The 22,244-nt window shown below is 47.3% G+C and overlaps 1 protein-coding gene across 1 annotated transcript in view; it reads left to right on the top strand.

Annotated features, from left to right (window-relative positions):
- The window catches only part of TMEM268 (transmembrane protein 268), a 35,410-nt gene that overhangs the window by 6,000 nt on the left and 7,166 nt on the right, over positions 1 to 22,244 (top strand). The window contains exons 2-6 of the mRNA XM_049774191.1: positions 363 to 553; positions 7,761 to 7,870; positions 11,815 to 11,922; positions 13,435 to 13,584; positions 19,096 to 19,206. Of these exons, the coding sequence (XP_049630148.1) occupies positions 442 to 553; positions 7,761 to 7,870; positions 11,815 to 11,922; positions 13,435 to 13,584; positions 19,096 to 19,206 (591 nt within the window). The 5' untranslated portion in view covers positions 363 to 441. The remainder of the gene's footprint in view (positions 1 to 362; positions 554 to 7,760; positions 7,871 to 11,814; positions 11,923 to 13,434; positions 13,585 to 19,095; positions 19,207 to 22,244) is intronic.

Raw genomic sequence — 22,244 nt, 5'->3', positions numbered from 1 at the left:
TAACCCCTGAGCGCTTCTGGGTGTGACCCAGAAACCAAAATAAATAAATAAATAAGTAAATAAAAAGAAACCCCAGCTGCCTGTACTACACCCCGTGGGTCCATGAATTTGTGTGATATGGAGACCCAACCATCTTCTTGGAGACTGGGGAGAATTTGGGGAAGGGATATCCTTAGTGTAGGCCCTAGAGGCTTTAGTTCCCCTTCCCCCTTTCTAAGAAAGTTCTTCAGTGCTATCAGACTCGGGCCAGTCAGTCACAAGTCAGCAGAAGGACTCCTGATTCCCCCACATCCTGACTTCAGAATCAGACATGCCAGTGGCTGTACTCAAGCTTGAGGGCATTCTCGTGTTCTTTCCTGCAGGCGGGGAAGCCCAGCTGGATGTTCCAGAATGATCCAAGACTCAGTGAAAGGAGAATAGCAGCTCCGCTGGCTCTCTGCCATGGCCTGTGAACCCCACGTGAACCCCGGTGGGGTAGCTGGCCCTCTGCCCACTTCCTTGTCCGGCTGGAGCTCCCTGCCTGCAGCTGGGAGTACTCCTAGCTGGGGGCCAGGTAAGATCATGCGCCTTCAGAACCCTCTCCTACCGTGGTACTCCTCGCTCAAATGCTGATCCTAACTCACATCCCAACACTGATGGGAGGAGAGTGGGTATATATACACTTTGGATAAAGGTGAGTGTTGGTAGTTAATTTATTTTTAAATTTTTTTAAAAACATTTTATTTTTATTTTTATTATTATTTTGATTTTTGGGTCACACCTGGCGGTGCTCAGGGGTTACTCCTGGCTGTCTGCTCAGAAATAGCTCCTGGCAGGCACGGGGGACCATATGGGACACTGGAATTCGAACCAACCACCTTTGGTCCTGGATCGGCTGCTTGCAAGGCAAACGCCGCTGTTCTATCTCTCCAGGCCCAAATTTTTATTTTTTAAATCTTTGTTTATTGATTGAGTTATTGATTCATTGATTGGTTTTTAGGACACACCCAGCAGCGTTCAGGGGATACTCCTGGCTCTGCACTCAGAATTGGCCCCTGGCAGCCTGGGGGACCATATGGAATGCCAGGAATCAAACCCAGGTCCCTTCCAGGTCAGCTGCATGCAAGGCAAAGACCCTACCACTGAGCTATCTCTTTGGCCCCGGTATTTAATTTTATTTATGATTTTTATTTATTGGCATTTATTTTGTAGGGCCATGTTTGGTGGTGCTAGGGCTAGGGGGGCTGTCCTGAGAATGATTGACCCAGTTTGATGCTGGGTCTGGCAGTGCTTGAGAACTATACCAAGTGGGGTTGGCAAATACTTGGTAGTGGAGATCAAGTTAGGAGCCTTTCTATGGCAGTCCCAGTGCCATCTGCAGTGTGATGATGATTTAGGGGAGATGGCCCAACCCTTGTAGCTCCAGTTGCTCTCTTCCTTACAACCTGTCTTCACCATAGTGATGGGAATGGTCTCTTTGAAGTGGACAAGAGGCCCCAGGACTTTCTGCTTCTGGGTCTCTCAAAGGCTTAGCAAGATCTCTTGTTCTCAGCTTCCTGCCTTTGTAGTTTCTCACTTTTGACTTCATTTTCCCTCTTTTATCAAAGGGCACTTGCGAGATCCTTTCCTTGAGGAATTTTCACCTGCTTCTTTCTATGTAGATTTAAGTCTCCAGAGGGATTCAATATTAAATGACCAGTTTCTTCCTAAGCTGTCAGCTCCACATGGCAAGCAGCCCTGTCATCCCTGTCTATTGACCATCTCCAGCACATCCTGGTTCCAAGAATTGCTTTGTGGAATGAGTGAGTGAAGGGTCATCAGCCAGGAGAGATCCTTCAGGGCAATGTGACTGCTTCTTGCCCTGACTTGGTCACTTCAGTCAAGGGTTTCTTTGATGACTGCATCTTATTAGGAAAGCAATTGAAACACATTCATCCCACTAAGATGGCATGAAAATATTTTTTTTCAGAACTTGAAAGACATTGCCCCGTGAGTTTTGGGCAAGCCAGTTCTTGCTCTTGGTCTGAAGTTGCTTTCCACCTACGCACACATGTGCCCATGTGTAAAAACACGCACACTTGGGCAAGCATCTTTGGTAGTTTTTTTTTTTTTTTTTGGTTTTTGGGTCACACCTGGTAGTGCTCAGGGGTTCCTCCTGGCTCTACACTCAGAAATCGCTCCTGGCAGGCTCGGGGGAACCATATGGGATGCCGGGATTCCAACCACCGTCTTTCTGCATGGAAGGCAAACGCCTTACGTCCATGCTATCTCTCCGGCCCCAATCTTTGGTAGTTTTTAAGGTCTTTTTCCTTTACATATTTTTGATTAAATCTCATACTTTTCTAAGTCACATTAAAATGAAATCAAAACATATTTTCATTAAATCGGTGAATTATAAAGATACTTGTGATGGAGGGGCTTGAGTGGTAGCACAGATGTAGGGTGTTTGCCTTACATGCTGCCAATCTGGGATGGACCTGGGTTTGATCCTCAGCATCCCATATGGTACTATGAACCTCCCAGGGGCAATTTCTGAGCACAGAGCCAGGACTAACGCCTAAGTACTGTCGGTGTGGCTCCCCCCAAAAATCAAATAAAAATATTGTGATTGAGATTCAGGTATACATTGTTCTAACACCAGTCCCTTCACATACTCTCCACTAGTGTGTCTCCAGTTTCCCTCCTGCCCCCAACTTTCCTCCTTCCTCATTTTCCCAGTGCTCCATCCCCCACCCTAGTGGCAAGCTTCCACTGCAGACGAGTTCTGCTCTTTGTTTCTAGTGCCATTGGGCACTCGATACTGCCCCATAAACTTTCTTTGTATTCCACATCTGAGAGAGGTCATTTTGTGACTGTTCTTTTCCCTCTGACTGATTTCACTCAACCAGATACACCACAGATCCATCCATGTAGCAGCAAATCGCAGAATTTCATCTTTTCTTATGAGCGAGTGGTATTCGATTGGTATAAATGTACTTTGGTTTGATTATTCAGTCATTTGTTCTTAGGCACTTAGGTTCTTTCTAGATTTTAGCTATTGTGAACAGTGCTGCAATGAACATAGGGGTGCAGAGGACTTTCTGTGTGTGGTTTTGAATTAGGTCCTTTTTTAAAATTTCGGTATACTAATTTACTTGTCGTTTTTATACAAGTTTACCTATTCTTCCTTCATTCCTTTGTTCTTTCTTTTCCTTCCTTCCTCTTTTCTTTCTTCCTCTCTTCCTCTCTTCCTTCCTTCCTTCCTTCCTTCCTTTCTTCCTTCCTTCCTTCCTTCCTTTCTTCCTTCCTTCCTTCCTTCTTTCTTTCCTTCTTTCTTCTTTCTTTCTTTCTTTCTTTCTTTCTTTCTTTCTTTCTTTCTTTCTTTCTTTCTTTCTTTCTTTCTTTCTTTCTTTCTTTCTTTCTTTCTTTCTTTCTTTCTTTCTTTCTTTCTTTCTTTCTTTCTTTCTTTCTTTCTTTCTTTCTTTCTTTCTTTCTTTCGTTCTTTCTTTCTCTCTCTCTTTCTCTTTCACAGCAGATGTTTGTTTTGGAACTACAATATCACAGTGCTTCCTTCACTTTGCCACACTCCATTGGGCTTTCTCCCTCCCTCCCTTTTGACTAACTTCCGTTCTGTGGTCAGAGTCTATTTCTCTTTGACTTCCTTCTTTTTTTCTTCACATCCTACATATGAGTGAGTTTATCTTGCTTGTTTGTTTGGGGACCTGCCATGGTACTCAGGGGGATTTGGGGACTGTGACTGGATGGCTTGCCTGCTTGCAAAGCCTACACTCAGCCACTTGAGCCATCTCTTTGTTCCCGTCTTATTTTTAGTTTAGTTTATAATTATTATTTCTCCCCTTTTTCCTCCCCCTTCCTCTTTGTCCTTGTTGGGGACACATTGATGACAGCGGCTGCAGACATTGCTGGCTAGGGTACTCATTCACTGAGCTGTGGTGCTCATCAGAGTGCCACACCAGGAATAGTCTTACATACTCTGGTATGGTGGGTGGTTTTTATTTTGCTTCATTTCTCTTCAATTCATGGGCTTTGTGAGTGTGCTTGTGGTGTGTGTGTGTGTGTGTGTGTGTGTGTGTGTGTGTGTGTGTGTTGATCACACATTTGTCTGCCAGTCACACTTTCTGGCTTTGGCCCTCACACTTCTTTTTAAGTGTGGTGCTGGTGGTTTTTCTCCTGACTTGGCTCTACTTGTTTCGTGCATTTTTCATGCACATGGCTGCAGAAGGCAAAATTTCATTCCTTCTGACAGCCACATAGTGTGTATGCCAGGGCCCCTTCTTTATTCTTCCTCTGTTGTCTGACATTTGACATCTTTGCAGAACAGCTATTTTCAGGAACACTGCTGTGAATGTAAGAGTTTGCCCTTTTTTCTTTTTTCTTTTTGATTTTTGGGTCACACCCGGCAGTGCTCAGGGGTCACTCCTGGCTCTACGCTCAGAAATCACTCCTGGCAGGCTCAGGGGACCATATGGGATGCCGGGATTCGAACTACCGTCCTTCTGCATGCAAGGCACATGCCTACCTCCATGCTATTTCTCCGAGTTTGCTCATTTTTTTAGATTTAGAGAAAAACAAGGGACGCTGAAGAGACCAACAAATTAGTCCTATTTTAAGCAACAGATGTGAAAGGTTATTGCCAGGAGCCCAGAAACTCTGGATTTGCAAAGCAAACAGGGACTGGGAGAGCCTTTTCGTCTCTCGGAAAAACACTGCACAGTGTATGTTTGCGAGGCTGCAGGCTGAGAGTGGCTCCCAGGCTGCAGGGCAGCAGCTTGCAGATGTTCCAGATGTTCCATGGGGCCCAGGAATGCCTCCTTGGCTCTGACCCCGCCCCCCACTCCCATTTCTTCTCCTGTTCCCCTGGTAACAGGGAGGAAGAAAGAAAATAGTGAACCTTTGCCTTTCCATGAGGATGGGTAGGATGGTTTCAAGCCCATAAACTTGACCCCTAGAGCAAGTTTCACCACATTGTTTAGGTTCATTTCTGCTTTCTTTTTGTTTTACTCTGGCTTAAATATATTTTAATCCCTGTTATTAAATATTTAAATGATATTTTTCTATTTTAATAATTTCTTTTTTTTTTTCTTGGTTTTTGGGGCACACCTGGAGGCAGTTACTCCCGGCTCTATGCTCAGAAATCGGTCCTGGTAGGCACGGGGGACCATATGGAATAATGGGATTCGAACCACCTACCTTCTGCATGCAAGGCAAATGCCTTACCATCATGCTATCTTTCCAGCCCTTAATAATTTCATATTTTAATGTTAGTATTTTATTCTGTTTTTGTTTTGTTTTGTTTTTGGTTTTGGTTTTTGGGCCACACCCGGCGGTGCTCAGGGGTTACTCCTGGCTGTCTGCTCAGAAATAGCTCCTGGCAGGCACAGGGGACCATATGGGACACCGGGATTCGAACCAACCACCTTTGGTCCTGGATCGGCTGCTTGCAAGGCAAACACCGCTGTGCTATCTCTCTGGGCCCTAATGTTAGTATTTTAAATATTAAATTTAAATATAAACATTTAAAGTTTAATATTTTAATAATTAAGTACAAATAAATTAAGTTAAAATATTTAACATATTTTAATATCTATTAATTATGTATTATATATATCATAGTATTTATTTTAAAACGGAGCTCAGGGAACCATATTAGATGCCAAGGACTGAACCCAAGTGGGCTGCATGCAAAGCCTTACCCCTGACTAGCTCTCTGGCCTTGTTTTTGAATTTTTTTGGTTTGTTTTTACTTTTGTTTTGGGCCACATCCAGTGGTACTCATGGCTCTGCACTCAGAAATCGCTGCTGGCAGGCTCAGGGGACCATATGAGATGCTGGGGATCAAACCTGGGTCCTTCCTGTGTCTGCTGTGTGCAAGGCTAATTAATGCCTTACCACTGTGCTATCATTCCAACTCCTTGTTTTTGAGTGTTTTTGAACTTGATCTTTTTATCTTTCCCCCTTAAGAGATCACCTCCTGTTCTTTCTAAAGTGGAGGGTGGGCAGGGAAAGGGATCTAGCTCAGCTAAATCGTGCTCTGGATGGGGAATTCTTTGGGACTGACTTTTCCCCAGGGAAGAGCCCCCAAACCCGACCATCGTGTGCATATTCACTTCCTTCCCTCCAGGGCTGGTTTGGCTCCCACAGGAAGTGAATGTGGCAGACAGTTCTGAGTGGGTGCTATGCCCACCAGCTCGTGGTAACGTGATGTGGTTTTGAGGTGCCATCTAGCTCAATTTGATGTCAGAATTTCCTCCTGGAAGGCCCCTAAAATGTTGAATGTGATGCAGCTGTATGGAGGCAGTGTGAGGGGTGGGAGTTAGCCCTAAACTGTGAAAGTCAGGGTTTCTAGGGCTGCTGTAAAATAAACTGTTAATGGGAGAAGATGCTTAGGGACCTGACTGCCCTCTCAATGAGCTAAAACTGTCCCCTTCCTCCTTCCCCTGTGATCTCTTTCTCTGTTTTCCTCTTCCCTCGTTGTCCTCTTCTCCTGTTCTCTTTTTGTTTGTTTGTTTTTTGGGGGGCCATTCCTGGCTCTGCACTCAGGAATCACTCCTGGCAGGCTTGGGGGACCATATAGAATGCCTGTGATTAAACCTGAATTGCTTGGTCTCTTCTCTTTTCCTCTCCCCTAATCCTCTCTTCCTCTTCCCTCCTCTTCTCTATTTTTCTCTTCTCCCCTCTTTTCCTCTTTTTTCTCTTTCTATCCTTCCCTCCTCTTCTTCATCTCTCCATGTTTTTTGTTGCTTCTACTTTTTTTGTTTGTTTTATATTTGCTTGTTTTGGGGCCACACTCGGTGATGCTCAGGGGTTACTCATGTCTCTGCACTCAGAAATCGCTCCTGGCAGGTTTGGGGGACCATGTGGGATGCCAGGGATTAAATCCAGGTTTGTCCTGGGTTGGCCACATGCAAGGCTAATGCCATACCACTGTGCTATCACTCTGGCCCTTCTTGCTACTTCTGAAGTCGCCCACACTCCTTGGCTCACAGCTCCTTCCATATGCCAAGCAGCCATATTCTTTTTTATTTTGGTTTTTGGGCCACACCTGGCAGTGGTCAGGGGTGACTCCTGGCTGTCTACTCAGAAATAGCTCCTGGCAGGCACGGGGGACCATATGGGACACCGGGATTCAAACCAACCACCTTTGGTCCTAGATCGGCTGCTTGCAAGGCAAACGCTGCTGTGCTATCTCTCCGGGCCCCACAGCCATATTCTGTGCCTTTGCCATGAGCCATTGCATCATGCTCTTCCTCTTTGCAGGATTCTGGTCACTGCCTTGGGCCCACTCAGGTAATCTGGGGTGACCTTTCCACGAAGGCCCATTGAACAATGTCTTTGTTCTGTGAGATAAAATACATATTCTCAAATGCTGGGGGTCAGGGAGGGGACCTCTTTGGAAGATTCACTGTTCTGCCCTCCATGGTCATCTCTTGCTGGGCCTCTGAGTAGTCCCTGGCAGTGAGTTATTGGGGTTTGTTTCCTTTGAGAGGCCCAGGTAAACACCGGCTCAGTCTCCACAGAGCAGCTGGTAAAAATGACTCCTGTCTCCTTTTATTCTCCGTCTCAGACTTTCTTAGGGGTCTCTGTAGGTCCTGTCAGCCTCCTCAGTCAGTGCAATCTCTCTCCTGGGGAAGATCTGAGGAGACCTCAGGAGCTTCTCACTGGCAGAAGAGGGGATGTTGGAAGAGGTGGTACTGGTCCAAAAGAGTGATACTGGCTACCTCTGGGCTACCTCTTCCCGGGTGAGGAGCTCTTTCAAATGGAAGCTTCTGGTATGTTTTCAGAGCTGCACAATGGCCAGGTTCTCACAGTGCTCCGTGTGGACAATACCTGTGCTCCCATTTCCTTCGACCTGGCAGCTGCCGAAGAACAGCTACAGGCCTGGGGAATTCAGGTGAGTGCTGGCCCCTCTCTCCTCCCACCTGTCCATCCTCCTATGCTCTCTCTCTCTAGACCTTCTTCCTTTTTCTCTTGTTACCTGGGTTTGCCAGAGATAAGGCATGAGGTGTCAAGGATTAAACCTGTAGCCTCCAGTCTGTCTTTATTCCAATATCACACCATTGTAATGACTATTGCTTTGTAATACAATTTAAAGTGGGGAAAGTGATGCCTCCCATCTTTTCCCTCAGAGTTGCTTTAGCTATTCATGGGCATTTATTGTTCCAAATGAATCTCAGGAGTGTTTGATCTACTTCTTTGAAGAATGTCATGGATATCTTTATAGGAATTGCATTCAATCTGTACAATGCTTTGTGGAGTATTGCCATTTTAATGATGTTGATCCTCCCAATCCATGGACAGGGTATCTGTTTTCATTTCTTTTTGTCCTCTTTTATTTCTTGAAGCAATGTTTTGTAGTTTTCTTTGTATAGGTCCTTCACCTCTTTAGTTAAGTTGACTCCAAGGTATTTGAGTGTCTGTGGCACTATTGTGAATGAAATTTTTTTTTGGTTTTTGGGCCACACCCGGCAGTGCTCAGGGTTTACTCCTGACTCTATGCTCAGAAATCACTCCTGGCAGGCTCAGGGGACCATATGGGTTGCCAGGATTCGAACCACCATCCTTCTGCATGAAAGACAAATGCCTTACCTCCAAGCTATCTCTCTGCCCCAGGATTGCGGTGCTCAGGGGTTACTCCTGGCTGTCTGCTCAGAAACAGCTCCTGGCAGGCACGGGGGACCATATGGGACACCGGGATTCGAACCAACCACCTTTGGTTTTGGATCGGCTGCTTGCAAGGCAAACGCAGCTGTGCTATCTCTCAGGGGCCCAGGATTGTTTTTTTAAAGTCCATTTCTTCTTACCACAAAGAGTGGTGAGTGCAGTTAGAGAAATAACTATACTCACAATTATCATGACAATGGTAGTGAGAGAGAAATAGATTGCCAGGCAGGGGTGGGGGAGGCGGGAGATGGAGGGCATTGATGGTGGGAAGGTTGCACTAGTGAAGGAAGGTGTTCTTATTTGTTTGTTTTCTTTTTGGGCCACACCCAGTGGCGCTCAGGGGTTACTCCTGGCTTTGCACTCAGAAATCTCTCTTGGCTTGGGGAACCATATGGGATGTCAGGGAATTGAATTGCTGTCTGTCCTAGGCTAGTGCAGGCAAGGCCCAGTCACTGCTCCGTGCCTCCACTCCGACCATGGAGGGTGTTCTTTTTTTATGACAACCCAACTACAAACATGTTTGTAATCTTGGTGCTTAAATAAAGATAATATTAGAAAATAAAAAGCAAACCTGTGGCCTTGGGGCCAGAGAGATAGCACAGAGGTAGGGCATTTGCCTTACATGCAACCAACCCAGGACAGACCCGAATTTGATCCCTGGCATCCCATATGGTCCCCTGAGCCTGCCAGGAGCGATTTCTGAGTGCAGAGCCAGAAGTAACCTCTGAGTGTCTCCAAGTGTGGCCCCAAAACAAAGCACAACAAAACAAAAATTGGTGCTGGAGCAATAGCACAGTCGTAGGGAGTTTGCCTTGCATGTGGCTGATCCAGGACAGACCTGGGTTCAATCCCCGGTGTCCCATATGGTCCCCATAGTCAGGAGCAATTTCTTAGTGCATAGCCAGGAGTAACCCCTGAGCATCACCAGGCATGACCCCAAAACCAAAAAAAAAAAAATCAAAAAACAAAAACAAACCTGTGGCCTAATGTAGGCAAGGTATATACTTTCCCACCTAAGCCTCAACTCTAGAAGAGTAATATCTTAGTAGTTTTCTTAGTAATCATCTTCAGGTTCTTTTGGGTGGAGGAGGAGGGGAAGCACACATCTGGCAGTGATTGGGGGGTGTGGCATGTGGTGTCAGGGATCGTACCCAGAGCTCCTATATGTCAAGTTTGCCATCTAACCCTTTGTGTTAGTTTGCTTTGTCACATCCTGAAGTGCTGAGGGTTATTCCTGGCTCTGCACTTAGGAAACTCTCTTGGCAGGCTCAGGGAACCAAACTTGGGGGAGTTGCATGCAAGATAAGACAAATCCTAGTACATCCTGTTGTTCTTTGGCCCTGTAGAACAGCCCTTTGACCCATCCCCCTGGCCTTCCAGATTGGGTTTTCTTTTGTTTTGTTTTTTCTCTTTTTTAAAATAATATATTTATTGGGGCCGTCGAGGTGGTGCTAGAGGTAAGGTGTCTGCCTTGCAAGCGCTAGCCAAGGATGGACCACGGTTCGATTCCCCGGCGTCCCATGTGGTCCCCCGAAGCCAGGGGCAATTTCTGAGCGCTTAGCCAGGAGTAACCCCTGAACATCAAATGGGTGTGGCCAGAAAAACCAAAAAAAAAAATTTATTTAAACACCATGATTACAAACATCCCCTTTCACAAGTGCAACATTCCCACCACCAATGCCCCCCATTTCCCTCCTCCCCCACCCCGTGCCTGTATTACAGACAGACATTCTACTTCTCTCGCTTGCTCCCATTGTCATGATAGTTGTCGGTGTAGTTATTTCTCTAACTGCACTCACCACTCTTTGTGGTAAACTTCATATCGTGAGCTGGTCCTTCCAGCCCTTATTTCTATTGTCACTGGGTATTATTACAATCATGTCTTTTATTTTTCTTAAAATATATCTTCTTGTTTGTTGTTTTTGGGAGGCCATATCCAGTGATGCTCAGGAGTTACACCTGGTTTTGCACTCAGGGATCACTCCTGGCAATGTTCAGGGGACTTGACCATATGGGATGCCATAGATCAAACCCAGGTCAGCCACATGCAAGACAAATGCCATACCCACTGTAGTATCGCTCTTGCCCTAGATCAGGTTTCTTCATGGTTCACATGAAGTCTTTTAGCATATTCTGGACTATCTGCCTTGTGGCTCAGTTCTGTTTTCTTCAGCATCACCTCTCTCAGGATCTCAAGCCACGCTGCTATGGGAATAGCTCTGGCCATTGCCATGGTTGGTCAACCCAGAGGATCAGATATTCTCTATGGAACTGGCACAAGGCTAGGTTCACACTGCATGGAGACCCATATGCTTGTCCAAGTGGTCTCATGCATTGTGGTAAGCAGAACAACCCCTACTCCAGAAGTGTCCCTATACAGACATCATTATATACTAGCCGCAGGTCACTGCACAGGGGGCGGATATTCTGGGAAACTAATCATCAGGCAGTTTCATCATCCTGCTCATGTCCCGGGTGTTATGACACAGTCCCAAATGCAGTAGCCTCCCAGTACACAGGCTATGCGGCATGGCCTGGAGGGGCTGCCACTGCGTATGCCCTGCGGTTAGCCTATGTTTGAATCTGTGTGCTTCGTGTATGACACACATATAAGATTTTTCTTATGAGGGGCTGGAGAGATAGCTGGAGGTAGTGCATTTGTCTTGCATGCAGAAGGATAGTGGTTCGAATCCCGGCATCCTACTATATGGTCCCCCGAGCCTGCCAGGAGCGATTTCTGAAGGTAGAGCCAGGAGTAACCCCTGAGCGCTGCCCGGTGTGACCCCAAAATAAAACAAACAAAGATATTTCTCATGAGTTATCTTCCTTGCATCCTTACTTCCAAGCACCCCTCACTAACCTCATTTTATCATGGAGGACATTGAACTTGCCAAAACTGGGCCTTCTTGCTTTCTTGCTCCAGACACCGAGCACAGGGGCATTCGGACTAGGAACACTGTCACATTGGGTTTGGGTCTGGGGTCCTTCTGTAGGGTGGCACCCTATAAATCATCCACTGATACCCATCTTTTCCTGAGAGAACTGCACTCTGATTTATATGTCGACCTCTCTGCCTTTAGTACAGCCCTTTGCAAACACAGAAACCTCAGAGACAGGGCCCAGAGGTGGGGTACACTTGTCTTCATCTTTTTCTATGCTCTTGGGCCCCCACAGATCCCTGCTGACCAGTACAGGAGCTTGGCCGAGAGCGCCCTCTTGGAGCCTCAAGTGAGGAGATACATCATCTACAACTCCAGGCCCATGAGGCTGGCCTTCGCTGTGGTAAGGAGAGAGGCACCTCCCTATCCCCCCACAGGCCTTGCCTATGCCCCCCTCACCCTTTCTGGGGCCCAGCATGTCCTGAAGCCTTGTGGGTACAGGTAAGGCCTTTGGCTGATGGTGAACTTGCTGCCTGGGAGAGGCAGTCCACACACTCTGGTTTGTTGTGAGAGAAAATTTGAGGGAGATCTCTATTATAAGACTTCTCAGAAAATCGGGTCAGGAGGTGCTGAGGGAAATGCTGAGGGTTGGGAGTCTGCTGGATACTAAGGGTCGCCTGGACTCTAAGCTGCATGCCTGACCTTGGTCAAAAATTTCCTCTCAGGAACCAGAGTGATAGCATAGCAGTAGGGCTTTTGCCTTGCACGCAGCAGACCTGGGCCAACCTGGGTTTGATTCCCGGCAACCCATATGATCTCCTGAGCCTGCCAGGAGTGAATTCTGAGTGCAGAGCCAGGAGTAACTCCTGAACACCTCTGGGTATGGCCCCCAAACCAAAATAAATAAATAAATAAATAAATAAATAAATGTTTAAAAAAAATCTTGCAGGGCCAGAGTAATAGTACAGTGGTAATGCATTTACCTTGCATGCGGCTGACCTGGAATGGACCCAGGTTCGATTCCTGGCATCCCATATGGTCCCCTGAGCCTGCTGGAAGCGATTTCTGAGCTCAGAGCCAGGAGTAACCTCTGAATGCCTCTGGGTGTGGCCCCAAAACAAAAGCAAAAACCTAAAAAGAGCCCTTGCCTCTCATCCTAGTCATAAAAGAGGGTAGTTTCAGCTCTAGTTATGCACGCATGTCTGTATGTGTCTGTATACACGTATGTATCAGTGCCAGTAGACATATATGTGTGAAGCCAGTATTTGCACCCAGGCAGCTTGTTTGCGGTGTCTGCTCCCACCTGCCTGGATGTAAGTGGGCAAATGTCCCTCCCAGTTCCCTCTCTGCCTGCTTCTAGAGAGAAGCCACAAAAGCGGCTCTCGTTTCTCTAGAAAGTACCGAGCTCTGCATAACTTCGGGGATTGTCCTCATCTTCGTCATCCTTGGTGGCGCCAACCATGTGGAGCCCAGGGCGCCAAGCAAGTGAAGTCCAGTGAGACAGGCACCCCACCCCCCACAGCCGCCTCCCTCTTTCCCTTCTCTCCCTTTCACCATCCTTTGGAAGAGGCATCACTGTCTCCATTTTGCAGACGAGATGAGGACGCAGGCTCAATAGACACAAGAGAGCCTGCTGAAGTAGACTTTGGAGCCAAATTTTCTTCATGTCTATTCCTCTTGCTGTTTTCTGCCTTGTTTAAAGTCAGAGTGGGAGCCGGAGTGGTGGCTCGATCGGTAGGGCGTTTGCCTTGCATGAGCTAACCGAGGACAGACCTAGGTTCTATCCCCCGGCGTCCCATTTGGTTCCCCAAGCCAGAAGTGATTTCTGAGCGCATAGCCAGGAGTAACCCCTGAGCATCACCAGGTGTGGCCCAAAGGCATGCTGAAGGTGACAACTGTCTCTGGCTTCTCGCAGGTCTTCTATGTGGTGGTGTGGGCCAATATCTACTCCACCAGCCAGATGTTTGCCCTGGGTCATCACTGGGCGGGTGTGCTGCTTGTCACCCTGGTCGCCGTGAGCCTCACCCTCACCCTCGTGCTCATCTTTGAGAGGCACCAGAAGAAGGTGAGTTGTGTGTAGACACCCCTTGTCTCTGCAGAGGGTGGGGTGTCATAGTCCCAAGCCTCAAGTACCTCTTGTCTGCCACAGAAACCAGCTTCGTGCATGCAGCCCACCAGATGTGAGTACTGGAGGGAGCAAAGCCAGCACCCATGTGACCCAAGTCCTCAGTCTTTCTAAGTCATATCCATCTCCTACTGATGCTGGCATTTTGGGGGATGGGGGGTGAGTCACACCCGGGATACTCAGGGGTTACTCCTGGCTATGCACTCAGAAATCACTCCTGGCTTAGGGAACCATATGGGACGCCGGGGATCGAAGCCAAGTCCATCCTGGGTCAGACACGTACAACGCAAATGCCCTACTGCTGTGCTATTGCTCTAGCCCCTGATGCTGGCATTTCTGCAGAGAGCCTGAGAGGCAGCCTGCCTCGGGCACTGAGCTCGATAAGCTCTTTTCAAGTCCCTCTCTCTGTGCCTGATACCCATGAGTGGGTTCTCATGAGTGCCTGGCCTAAGCAATTCTGGGCACACAGAGTGCCCAAGATTGAGGCAGCAAAGTCTGACCTGAACCCCCTGGGTTGACGTCTCTGAATTCCAGCAATGGCCTTTGAGGAAGATAGCGAGGCAGATAGGGGGTAGGGTATGCGTGGAGCAAACTCAGGCTGCCATAAGCAGATGAGAGGAGGGATGGGAAGGCTGGTCACCTCCCCTTAATTCTTGGGGTTCCCTGTCTCATTCATAGAGGAGAATGATGCCACATGACTCCCCAAAGCCTTTCTGCTTCTATGCTCATTACTCTGGGGGTTCTGCCCAGGATGTGAGCTGATCCAGTAAAGGTTTTGCAGATGGTAACTCATTAACCAGGGTGAAAGCTCTGGGTAGAGGCTCCCAACTGCTCCTGCAAACTGCTCCTGCAATGTCATCATCAGAGATTGTGAAAGGTGTGCGAGGGAGTCCGAGGTCATGGTGCTCCTAACAGGCAGAGCCTGAGTTCAAGGCCAGCATGCTTGTTCCCAATTCATAATTCACATATCTGTCTTTACTGGTTTTAAGTAATCTTCATTTTTCATTTATGATCTTCTTTTTTTGTTTTGTTTTGTTTTTTGGGTCACACCCGGCAGTGCTCAGGGATTACTCCTGGCTCTACACTCAGAAATCGCTCCTGGCAGGCTCAGGGGACCATATGGGATGCCGGGATTCAAACCACCATCCTTCTGCATGCAAGGCAAACACCCTACCTCCATGCTATCTCTCCGGCCTCATATCTTCTTGTTCTCTAAATGACAACACTGAGGATCCAGGGAGGCAGTTCACAGGGCCAAAGCCCATGTGAGAGTCTCAGGTTCCTTCTCTAGCACTGCACAATCCCACAGCACCACTGTTCATGAAGCTGGAGGTGCCTTTGTAGCTTCCAGTGCCACCCATTTTGGCTTCCTCTCCTCTCCAAACCAATGTTTCATAGCATCTTTTCTGGAAGCTCATGGGGAGTGTTTTCTCATTCTTTCAGTTCCTGGTGGTCACCTGATGCGTTGGCCGGTGACCTGCTCCTCTATTACTCATAGTCAGTGTTTGGCGACATCCATCCGCAGCTCAGGTTGTGCCACTTCCCTCTGCCACCTGCACAGCCCTTTAGATCCTGTTGACCCTCTGGTGGAATCTTCCCTTTTTGACCCTATAGCCTTCATTCTTTTTTGCCACATAGCATAACATATCCATGGGCTTTGAAAATAAGACTTAAGGAATCTTGGGGTCCATTGTTCTGAGAACACCTGTGCTTTCTTCCTTGGGAGCTCCCCCTGTGTATCTGCACATACTTGGCAGAAAGCTTGTACACACACACACATTTGGTGCAGAACTAAACTCACATGCATATAAACATACACACACACACACACACACACACACACACACACACTCACACACACACAAACACACCTGGAGCAGAGCTGAACTTTGAGGTCTTTTGCAAGCCCAATACTCTCACCTGACTCAGGAGGAGGGGGTGTTGTGAAATGAAGTCTGACTCTGAACCCCACTTAGTACCTGAGAGCTCAGGAGCAAACAAGAACTTTATGGCATAATCCATGCCAAAAGGATATTAATTGGGCTTGTGTAAGAGACAGACAAAATGACGCTGCCCTTGGGCTCTGTGGACAGTTCACAGTCCTGGGCTTGGACTATAAAAAACAAATGGAAGGGCTGGAGAGATAGCATAGTGTAGGGTGTTTGCCTTGCACATAGCCAACCCTGGACTGATGGTGGTTCAATCCCCGGCATCCCATATGGTCCCTAAGCCTGTCAGGAGCGATTTCTGAGTGCAGAACCAGGAGTAAAGCCTGAGCGCCACCGGGTGTGACCCAAAAATCCACCCCTTCCAGAAAAAGCAAATGGAACTGCTGCTTCTGTCTTGAGATGCTTCTCTCAGGGAAGGCAGAAAGTATAGTGCCAGGTGTTAACAGCAGCAACCAAATATGTGGCCACCTACTTCAAGGTGGTGGATGAGGTCCAGGGTAATTGGGGGAAATCCTACCCTCTGTCCGCTTCCCCCTGCTCCTGAGCAGTTGGTGCCCAGGGAAGCTGCACCAGGTCTGCTGGCTTGTCCCAGCCTACTGAGGAACAGAACCCAAGCTTACTCATGCGAGCCAACTGGAGGTTCAGGGACTGTGTGTCTCATGCAGTGACATCTAAGAGGCCTTTTTCTATGGTTCCAGGGGCCATCATCTAAGAGGTCCTTATTCTGTATGTTGTGCTTAGAGCCTTAAGCCCTGTCCACCCACTGACAAGGAGACCAGCATCCCTGACCTGGATGGATACTCTGCAGCCTGGGCATTAGGGGGCCTTTAACCCTTTCAGGACTTAGTTTCCTCACCTGTAAAATGGGCTCCTAGTGAGGGTTGTTGGGTGAATAATGAAATGATTTACTGAAAAAAAAAAGGGCAGACCTGGTTAAAATAAAGAAGAAGCAAGTGATCAGAATGCATTTTTGTCTGCAAGAAAGTGGAACTCAGTGAGATTAAGTTATAGTCTGGGGTCTCACAGCCTTCCTTTGGGTCTGAGCTCCAATGACATCTTCCTCCTTCAATTCCTGTTGTTCAGAACTGTAAAGCATCCCTTTCTGGCTTTGTTGGTTTTGCTGTTAGCACCTCACTAGGTCACACAGCAGCTGAAGGAGCTCAGATGTTGTGATTCGCTTCTTTCAAGACTGGAAGGGTTGGAGTTGGAGTGGTGGTGCAGTGGTAGGGCATTTGCCTTGCACGTGCTGACCTAGGAAGAACCGCTGATCGATCTCCCAGCATCCCATACGGTCCCCCCGAGCCTGCCCGGGGCGATTTCTGAGTGTAGAGCCAGGAGTAACCCCTGAGTGCTGCCGGTGTGACCCAAAAACCAATAAAGAAAGAAAAAGAAAGAAAGAAAGACAGAAGGAAGGAAAGAAAGAAAGAAAGAAAGAAAGAAAGAAAGAAAGAAAGAAAGGAAGGAAGGAAGGAAGGAAGGAAGGAAGGAAGGAAGGAAGGAAGGAAGGAAGGAAGAAGAGAAAGAGAGAGAAAGAGAAAAAGAAAGGAAGAGAGAAAGAAAGAAAGAAAGAAAGAAAGAAAGAAAGAAAAAGAGAGAGAAAGAAAGAAAGAAAGAAAAAGAAAGAGAGAAAGAAAGAGAAAGAAAGAGAGAAAGAAAGAAAGAAAGAAAGAAAGAAAAAGAAAGAGAGAGAAAGAAAGAGAAAGAAAGAAAGAAAGAAAAAGAAAGAAAGAAAGAAAGAAAGAGTAAGAAAGAAAGAAAGAGTAAGAAAGAAAGATGGGAAGGTTGACTGTGTACCTCACAGACAATAGACAGCACATAGACAGGGTGTAGGGAGTGCCTCAAAATTTTTGTGATCAACATGAGATAGTGGTCAGCATGATGTCTTAATTTTATTTTACATTTTAGTGGTGCGGGGATGAACCCAAATCTGATGCAGGCCAACTGGTGTTCAACCATGGAGCCATGCCCACAGCCTTATTCTGTGATCCTTTGAATTCAGTTTCACCATCACGATCAGGGTTGTTTCAGTCTATGTATATTGAGAGTTATCTCCCCAGCATCTCCCTGTATTTATTTCTTCATTTTTACAGAGTCCACCCCCATGCACGAGACTTGGGGTATTATCTTCATTCCAGTCTGGGGAGGAGGGGACAGAGTGGTCACTTGGGCAGAGAGAGATGGAATCAGTATTTGAGTTCTTGGTGATGAGGTGTTTGAGCTGTTATTAATTGAAGTTCTAGGCCAAGGCCAAGATTTCTTCCATTTTCAGAATATAAGCATTCCTGGAAAAATCGGATACATCTTAAATCCACTAAATACCAACCACTTTAAGATGGAGTTGGACTGGCCAAGGAGAGAACTAGAGGCAGGTGTTCATCTGCCTTTGTGTCCTGGTGGGCCATTCAGAGTTGAGGCCAGGGGTTGGAGTGATAGTACAGCTGGGAGGGTGCTTTCTTTGCACTTGACTGACAAGGGTTCAATCTCCAACATCCCATATGGTCCCCTGAGCATCTCTAGGAATCAAATAAGTCTAGAGACAGGAGTGGAGTAACCCTTGAGCATTGCTGAGTGTGTGTCAAAAACAAATAAACGAAACCCCCAAAAGCAAATTGTGGCCAACACTAGCATTTTGGGGGTGCAGTATTTGTGGTAGAAGTTGGGGTCAGGGTCTCCATTCCCTTTGTGCCAGCTTCACCCATTCTGACAATAGCCACAGTGTCTGCTCACACTTTGGAAATCCTCCTACAAAGTCTACCTTTTTGGGGGACAATTAACCTGAATTGGGCCCTTGTGGATCTCCTTCCCTGGCTAAGCTTTTTTTTTTTTTTTAATCCCACAATACTCAAGGCTTACTCCTGGCTTTCCACTCAGGAATCACTACCGGCAGTGTTTGGGGGGGATCATGTGTGATGCTGGGATCGAACCCAGGTGGGCCACATGAGGACCAAGGGTCCTATTTGCTGCTGTACTATGGATCTAGCCCTTGTTAGGCTTTTGAATTCCATCGCTCACCTGCCTCTTCTTCCCAACCTGCTTGGCAATCAGCTAAACCCATGGTCAAAGAACTAGGTGAGGATAGGAGGAGGCAGGTTCCCAGAATCCCTTGCTTGCACAGACTCAGAGCCCATCTTTCAGAAATCCGGAAGACTTGTTGGCATAGCAAATCCTTAAACCCACAGCCTGAGACCTGGAAACTGTTGCATGTCTGCAGTTAAGTCCTTGGTACACAATCTTGGGAGTCTCACTGGTTCCTCTTTTGGTTCCCTTGAAAGAAAGCAAAACTCAGGAAGGATGCAGGCCTCTCAACCCTGTCTGGAAGTGGCAAAGCAAAGTTTCCACATGGGACTGTCTGACACCATTGGATTTATAGTCTTGACGACCCACATCCCTTTTTAGAGGAGCAGATGGTTGCATCTCCTCAACATAGCCTGCATCCTGGCGGCCAAGGTAGCTGTCTCCAGGGACTGAGTGCTTTGTCATTATGCTGGCCTTTGTCTTACAGGCTAACATGAACACGGACCTTAGGCTGGCAGCAGCCAACCGGGCGCTTCTGAGACACAGGGTGCTGCTGGGTGTGACCGACACTGTGGAAGGCTGCCAGAGTGTGATTCAGGTACTGACTGGGTGTCTGGGGGCACTTCTCCTGGAGGGATACCCCATGTGGCAGGGCTAATGGGAAGGACTAGTCCTTGGGGTGATTCCTGGAGTTTGCTAAGGAGATGGGATGTCTGAAAGCCTGCCCCTCTTCTTTAGAGTTTCCCCATGGACACTTTCCTCTGGGCAGTACTTAGCACCTAGTACTTGCATGGGGGCAGGGTAGGATCAAGAGCTGGAGAACCCTTAGGCCTTGTCTCTTCAGCCTCACTCAACAGACAGGTGAGTGAGCCCCACTTTGTCCAGAGCCCATGTGAGGCCCCTGAAAGTTGGGCCTGCTCCTGGTCTCCCTGACTCAGTTGTTTTCTTTACCCTGAAGGCAGTGGGAGGGACCCTGGGTAACTGGCCCCAAGTTTCCCAAGTCAGTTGGGGACACAGCTGGGGGTGTGAGGTGGTTGGGATGAGGCTCAGAGAACCTGCCCAGAGCTGTCCTGCTTTGGGGCACAGGGGCACTGACCCATTCCTTGCATGGTCCTCACACTCACTTCACTGCCATTCATGGGAAGCCCAAAGTGGGTGTGAGGTAGGGATCTGGAAGAAACTTCTGGTGCTTGTGGCCAGTTCATCATCCCACAAAACTGTGCTGAAGGGGCTGGAGAGATAGCATGGAGGTAAGGCGTTTGCCTTTCATGCAGAAGGTCATTGGTTCGAATCCCGACGTCCCATATGGTCCCCCAAGCCTGCCAGGAGTGATTTATGAGTGTGGAGCCAGGAGTAACCCCTGAGCACTGCCGGGTGTGACCCAAATACCAAAAAAAAAAAAAACACAAAAAAAAAAACAAAAAAAAAACTCTGCTGAGAATGTGCCAGGTGTTGGAAGGACAAGTAGACACTGCCTAGGTATTGAAGTTGCAGGGAACAGACATGCAGCCCTTGTGTTTAGGGAGCTTAGAGCTTTGGATGTGTTCCTTGGAAGGGGATCTGCCCGATAGTGGTGCAAGGGTGACATTGTAGGCTGGGGGCTCCTTGAGCCTGGGAATCCTCATTCAGAGGATCTCTGAATCTTCTTAACCTATTGGTTCTTAAGCATGACTTGCCAGGGTTCATGGACAGCAGCTAATTTCTTTAAGAATAACTTGGGGGGGCAGAGCAGTGGCACAAGTGGTAAGGCATCTGCCTTGCCCCCGCTAGCCTAGGATGGACCACAGTTTGACAGGTTGCTTCCCTATGGTCCCCCAAGCTAGGAGCGATTTCTGAGTGCATTGCCAGGGGGTAACCCCTGAGAGTCACCAGGTGTGACCCTAAAACCAAAAAAAAAAAAAAAAAAAAAGAAGATAGGAGAGAAGGTGTTTGTCTTGCATGTGGCCTGCTTTGATTCCATGACATCCCATATTCCCCTTAGTGTGGGGTCCCTTCTGAGCACAGGGCTAGGAGTAGATCTGGAGCATCACTGGGTATGACCCCCAAATTAAAATGGAAACCCTGAATCTAAAAACAAAAGCAAAACAAACAGAAAAGGGGACCAGAGCGATAGCACAACAGTAGGGCATTTGCCTTGCACTTGGCTGACCTGGGATAGACCCGGCATCTCATATGGTCCCCAGAGCCTGCCAGGAGTGCTTTCTGAGCACAGAGCCAGGAGTGACTCAAAAAACAAAAGCCAATAAAACCAAAACAAACATCTGGTTCTTTCTGTTACAAAATGTAATATTGTGGGACCAGAGCCATAGTAGAGCAGATAGGACCTTTTCCTTGCATGCATCTGACTTTAGTTAGATCCCTGGCATCCATATGGTCCCCAAGCACCACCAGGATTAATTCCTGAGTACAGATCCTGGAATGCCGGATGTGGCTCTTCCTTTAAAAGAGTAATGTTATAAATTACAATATTATAAATTAGATGAAATAATACCATGTCTTGATTTTTGCTAAAAATCATATAGGAGATTGGATGGGGGTGGGGATGATTGTGTCCAGCTGGATATGGGGTGAAAGTAGAGGGAAACTAGTGTAGCTATGAAGCAATAACTTTCAAACCAAAATAATAGCTGGAAGTTAGTTATTTCCTTTGTTCCACTTCTGTATATGTTTGGAACTTTTCCTGGTAAACATTCTACCGTTTTTTTGTTTTGTTTTGGGGGCCACATCCAGCAGTACGCAAATGGCTACATCCAGCTGTGTGCAGGTTGTTCCTGGTTCTGTGTTTGGGGGAACTTGTGTAGGGCTGAATTTGAACCCGGCTTGGCCACATGCAAAATAAATGCCCTGCTTACTGTACTCTCTCTACAGCACTAGATTAACTATTGAAAAAAGATTTCCTCAGGGAGAGAGTTGTTGGAAGAGGACAGATAGGACTTGATCTCCTGGGTCACTGAGCATGGGAGGGATCTAGGGTCTAGCAGAGGAAGAACCCAATTGGTATTGGTGCAGATCTCAGATCATCAGTCTCCTGCAAATTTGGGTTGTGGGGAGCAGATAGCAGCTAACGTAGAGGAGGGCTATGTCAGCCTGGAGGTCATGGCCTAGCAGAGTTGAAGGGTCTTCTGGGGAGTGTTTTCCCAGATGAGGTTGGAAGAATATGGGGAGCTGAAAACTTCCTACCCTGCTTGCTGCTCTCCCCACCCCTGACACTCTGAGCAGGCTTTGAATGGTTTTGTTGGGGTTCACTAATTTGCATATAGAATTCCAGATAGAAGGGTGCTTGAGGATGAAAATTATGGCTCCATCCAGATGCATGAGATTCAGCATGCTTTGCTGTCAATCTGAGGCCATGACCATTTTATTTCATTATTGTTTATTTTATCTGTAAGTGTCAGCGATTGAACCCAGGGCCTCTCATATGCAAGACAAATGCTGTGCCTCCAAGCTACATCCTGAGGTTGCCACAGTCATTTTGAATTGGGGCTAACATTTTTCAGATTCGTACATGAAGCCTTTTTTTTCCTCTACCAGCCTCATGGAAACTCCACATATGGGACCTTCTTTCTTCTGGGAGGAATCGGGATGTCAGTTCTCTCCCAGTCCTGATGAAGGAGACAGGAGAGGACTGGCAGGGCT

This window comes from Suncus etruscus, chromosome 5, assembly GCF_024139225.1.
Source record: "Suncus etruscus isolate mSunEtr1 chromosome 5, mSunEtr1.pri.cur, whole genome shotgun sequence".
Taxonomy (NCBI): domain Eukaryota; kingdom Metazoa; phylum Chordata; class Mammalia; order Eulipotyphla; family Soricidae; genus Suncus; species Suncus etruscus.
Note: the sequence above shows the minus strand (reverse complement) of the source record. Positions and strands in the feature narration are given on the sequence as shown.